The sequence below is a fragment of the Hordeum vulgare genome, chromosome 5H, assembly GCF_904849725.1.
Source record: "Hordeum vulgare subsp. vulgare chromosome 5H, MorexV3_pseudomolecules_assembly, whole genome shotgun sequence".
Lineage (NCBI taxonomy): Eukaryota > Viridiplantae > Streptophyta > Magnoliopsida > Poales > Poaceae > Hordeum > Hordeum vulgare.
In genome coordinates, this window is record NC_058522.1 from 450,251,111 (window position 1) to 450,255,938 (window position 4,828).

Sequence of the window (4,828 nt, forward strand, 5' to 3'; positions counted from 1 at the left end):
CACCGGAGGAATACTTTGTGTGTATAAAATGTCACAACGTAACTGGGTGGCTATAAAGATGCTCTACAGGTATCTCCGAAGGTGTCCGTTGAGTTAGTATGGATCAAGACTGGGATTTGTCACTCCGTATGACGGAGAGGTATCTCGGGGCCCACTCGGTAATACAACATCACACACAAGCCTTGTAAGCAATGTGACTTAGTGTAAGTTGCGGGATCTTGTATTACGGAACGAGTAAAGAGACTTGCCGGTAAACGAGATTGAAATAGGTATGCGGATACTGACGATCGAATCTCGGGCAAGTAACATACCGAAGGACAAAGGGAATGACATACGGGATTATATGAATCCTTGGCACTGAGGTTCAAACGATAAGATCTTCGTAGAATATGTAGGATCCAATATGGGCATCCAGGTCCCGCTATTGGATATTGATCGAGGAGTCCCTCGGGTCATGTCTACATAGTTCTCGAACCTGTAGGGTCTGCACACTTAAGGTTCAACGTTGTTTTATGCGTATTTGAGTTATATGGTTGGTTACCGAATGTTGTTCGGAGTCCCGGATGAGATCACGGACGTCACGAGGGTTTCCGGAATGGTCCGGAGATGAAGATTGATATATAGGATGACCTCATTTGATTACCGGAAGGTTTTCGGAATTATCAAGAATGTACGGGGAATGACGAATGGGTTCCGGATGTTCACCGGGGGGGGGGGGGGGCAGCCCACCCCGGGGAAGACCATAGGCCTTAGTGGTGCCGCACCGGCCCTTAGTGGGTTGGTGGGCAAGCCCAGAGAGGCCCCTGCGCAGGGAGATAAGAAAATCAAAGAGAAAAAAGTGGAAGTGGGAAGGAAGGGAAGGACTCCACCTTCCAATCCTAGTTGGACTAGGATTGGAGGAGGACTCCTCCTCCCCCCTTCGGCCGAACCCCTTGGGGCTCCTTGAGCCCCAAGGCAAGGCCCCTCCCCTCCCACCTATATATACGGCGGTTTTAGGGCTGATTTGGGATAACTTTTCCACGGCAGTCCGACCACATACCTCCACGGTTTTTCCTCTAGATCGCGTTTCTGCGGAGCTCGCGCGGAGCCCTGCTGAGATTAGATCACCACAAACCTTCGGAGTGCCGTCATGCTGCCGGAGAACTCATCTACCTCTCTGTCTCTCTTGCTGGATCAAGAAGGCCGAGATCATCGTCGAGCTGTACGTGTGCTGAACGCGGAGGTGCCGTCCGTTCGGCACTAGATCGGAGCGGATCGTGGGACAGATCGCGGGACGGTTCGTGGGACGGTTCGCGGGGCGGATCGAGGGACGTGAGGACGTTCCACTACATCAACCGCGTTTATTAACGCTTCTGCTGTGCGATCTACAAGGGTACGTAGATCTGAAATCCCCCTCGTAGATGGACATCACCATGATAGGTCTTTGTGCGCGTAGGAAAAAATTTGTTTTCCATGCGACGTTCCCCAACATCCTACATATCCTCCACACCTCTTCCGGAGAAGGTACCGAATGCGCCGATCCCTCTTTGTGAAAATTGTTCAAGCTTGCGAGGAAAATTGCCGGTAATTTACTCAAAGAAGGAATGCGTCGATCCCTCTTTGTGAAAATTGTTCAAGCTTGCGAGGAATCTTGGGAACTTAGAATTCTTTTACGACAATGTGGGTAGCCGTGTTAAACCAGCTAGAGACCCAAACCGCATTAGAGCTTTTCTTCAGACAGACAAGGAGATTGAAAACCCACACACCCACTTTCAACTTCAGAAAGATCTCATTGAACACCATTGGCAAATGGCTGGACAGTGACTTATTTTTGTATTCATTTGTATTTGTATTCATGACATGTTTTGAATAATTGTTTGTAATGCGGATGATTATTGTATTGTGTTTGATTCGAATAATTCAGTTTGTTTTCGGCTGTTGAATTATGTCCCCGTAAACTAATATAAGAGCATTTAGAACACTACTTTAGTAGTCTAAATGCTCTTATATTAACTTACAGAGGGAGTATTTGATATTTGCGGGCTAATGATACGTGGGAAGCAGCGGTGCAAAGAGCAGATCCCGCAAAGCCGACCCGTAAAAAGGAATATTTCGCGACTATATTTTTTTACGGATCCGTTTGGTGGGTCCGCATCTGTGCCAGCCCACGCCAGCCTGCAAAAGCTGTTTTGCGCGACCTGCAAACGCGTTTTACGGGCCGACGGGATGCGGGGTATGCTAGAGTTGCTCTTATATATGAGCTCTTGCATCTATATCGTGTTTAAAAGAAATGTAGCTTCAGATTTCAAATTTGTAAAACAAAGGATGAAAAGTAGCGTGAGACAAACATGCCGTCCAGGAAGGTTTGTGCGGGCAAACGTACGTTTTGTTGTCATGTTTCCATTTAGCGTATATCGATCTATATGCAGCCGGCAGCACACATAATTAGCACCTCTGTCGCGTGTAAACACCTCAGTCATCGGAGACGACCCGGTGGTGGGGGCACGAGCAAGCATTCCCTCACGCCCGCTGGCGCAAAGACCTACGCCACTGTTTGGTTTGGTTTGGTCGAGTCCACCACGAAATCTGGTCAAGCGCTCGCCAGCCAACTCACCAACCTTCCTTCACACCGGTCGCCGTATACCACCCCCAGCTCCCTGCGACCAGTCCACCACCGCACATATATCTATCAAAATCAAATCAGAATTCAGTCGCAAAAAGAAAATCAACCAGGAGGAAACCCGACAACGGAAAGAGTAGCAGACGAGCGGCTGCACCACAGACGAAACGAGAGCGACGTGCCCACTAAAATAGGAGAGAGAGAGGCTGCGTGGAATTCCAACGCCAACCCCAACCGAGAACACGAGAAAGCAGGACGGTCAGGTCGCCGGTGCGCATGTTTCCACGCCGCGAAGCTCCCTCGAAACCCGCTGAAAAACACCCCCGCGCGCGCGCGCACGACAGCTCCATCACTTTCACAAGCCACGAACCGGCGACCGCTCGGTCTGGTCCGGCGTTTCCACCACGCCTCCCCGCTTCCGGGAACCTTCTTCGCTCCCGGCTTTCCTTCTTCCCAAGTCGCAACGGGTCCGATCCCGCTTCCAACTTGTTTCGCGCCTTATCGCGAGGCTACCAAGCTATATATGCCAAGCCTTCGTGCTCTGCAAATAGCATCCAGCACGCAGCGACCAGCGACAACTCTCATCCCAGAGGCAAGCAAGAAGCACCAAGGCAGCAAGAGCAGAGGAGACAGGCATACCACAGACAGAGACCATGGACATGGAGATGGCGGCATCTTCCTCGGCGCCGGGAGCGTCCTACTTCAGCTTCAACTTCTCCGTGGCGCAGGCCGTCGTGACCATCTCCATCAACGTCGTCGTCGTCTGGCTCTCCGCCCTCGTCAAGTCTTCCTCCTCCTCCTCTTCGTCCTCCGCCAGCAGCCGCTCGCCCGCCCCCGCGCCGGAGCCGGAGCCAGCGCAGCCTGCCGCGGCAAGTGGCGCCTCGGAGGTCGACCTGGACGTGGTTCTCGGGGTGATGGGCGCGGCCGGCGCCGCCTCGGTCGGGTTCGAGGAGGCGGCGGCGCTGTTCGAGGAGGAGGAGGCGACCGTGGAGGAGGCAGCGGCGGCGTTCCGCGTCTTCGACTGCAACGGCGACGGCTTCGTCGACGCCGGAGAGCTCGGGAGCGTGCTCAGGTCGCTCGGGTTCACCGCCGGCGTCGCGGCCGCGGAATGCCAGCGCATGATCGATGCCTATGACGAGAACAAGGACGGCCGGATGGACTTCCAGGAGTTCCTCAGCTTCATGGAGAGGAGCAGCTCGTGAAGTGGCCGCCGGCGTCCGATGACCGATGAGATGATTTGCTCCAATTCATTTGTTCGTTCGTTCTGCTTACTTGTCCCTTTTTCCCGGCCCGAATGGAGCCGAATGGTGCACCGTGCGCACAATCTCGTGTGTATTCTATCCGATTCTTTATACAATATATATGCTTTTTAGCACTACAATATGGGATTATGTATATTAGATATGGAGCAAATATGTAGTAGAACCTTTTCACCAAATTGTTTTTCTTTAACGGGTCATATCTGGTTCTACCATTGTATTCAACTTTTGCATTGCATCAATTTTAAAAACACCTAAAAACAAAGTAGGAGCCCTCCCAGCGACAAGGGATGAAACCCACCGTCGTGCATACCCTTAAACCCAAGGGATACATTTCTGGCTGGTGCGCTGGTCGAACCGTTCGGCCGGCCGCACGTGACCGCACGCACCCGTTGACTGGGCATGCAACATTTTTTCGTTTAAATTGTTACAACCAGCGTCATATTTGCTGCAAGCGTTATTTTTTTGCTACATTTGTCCAGTAAAAAAACTGCATATACGTTTGGTGCAACTTCAGTTCGTCGGATTTTTTGTTACAATTGTTGTTTTTTTATTTTTGATACAACCGTGTTAATTTTTGCTACAACCGGCATCAGTTTTTGCTGCAACCGTTCATTAAAAAAGTTGCATACACGTCACGTAAATATTTGTTACAACCGGCGTTTGATTTTTGCTACCACGCACCATCAACTTCGTTTTTTTGCTACGATCACGTAGATATTGTTTTTGCTACAAATTTTGTTTTTTGTTACAACCGTTAAAAAAATTGTTGCATCGCATCGAAAATTTGCTGCATCGGGGAAAAAATATTGCATGAAGATCCAACGGTGCGGACGCGTGGGGGTTGATGGATCGTACGGCTCGCGTGCGGCTGGCCGAAAGTTTCGGCCGGCGTGCCCGCGTAGAGCACTGCCCTAAACCCAATGAGATAAACATAAAAAAAAATATGAGAAATAAGAAGTATCACACA

At 50.7% G+C, this 4,828-nt stretch overlaps 1 protein-coding gene across 1 annotated transcript; it reads left to right on the forward strand.

Moving 5' to 3' along the window:
• Window positions 1-3,026: 3,026 nt before the first annotated feature.
• LOC123395827 (probable calcium-binding protein CML22) lies at window positions 3,027-4,037 on the forward strand. Its single transcript, XM_045090862.1, has one exon. It carries the CDS (start codon window positions 3,253-3,255, stop codon window positions 3,799-3,801), a length of 549 nt encoding a protein of 182 aa, XP_044946797.1. The 5' UTR covers window positions 3,027-3,252; the 3' UTR covers window positions 3,802-4,037.
• Window positions 4,038-4,828: the final 791 nt, after the last annotated feature.

Excerpts from the sequence above, each read along its gene's own strand:
- LOC123395827 (XM_045090862.1), top strand. The coding sequence starts at position 3,253 with ATGGACATGGAGATGGCGGCATCTTCCTCGGCGCCGGGAGCGTCCTAC.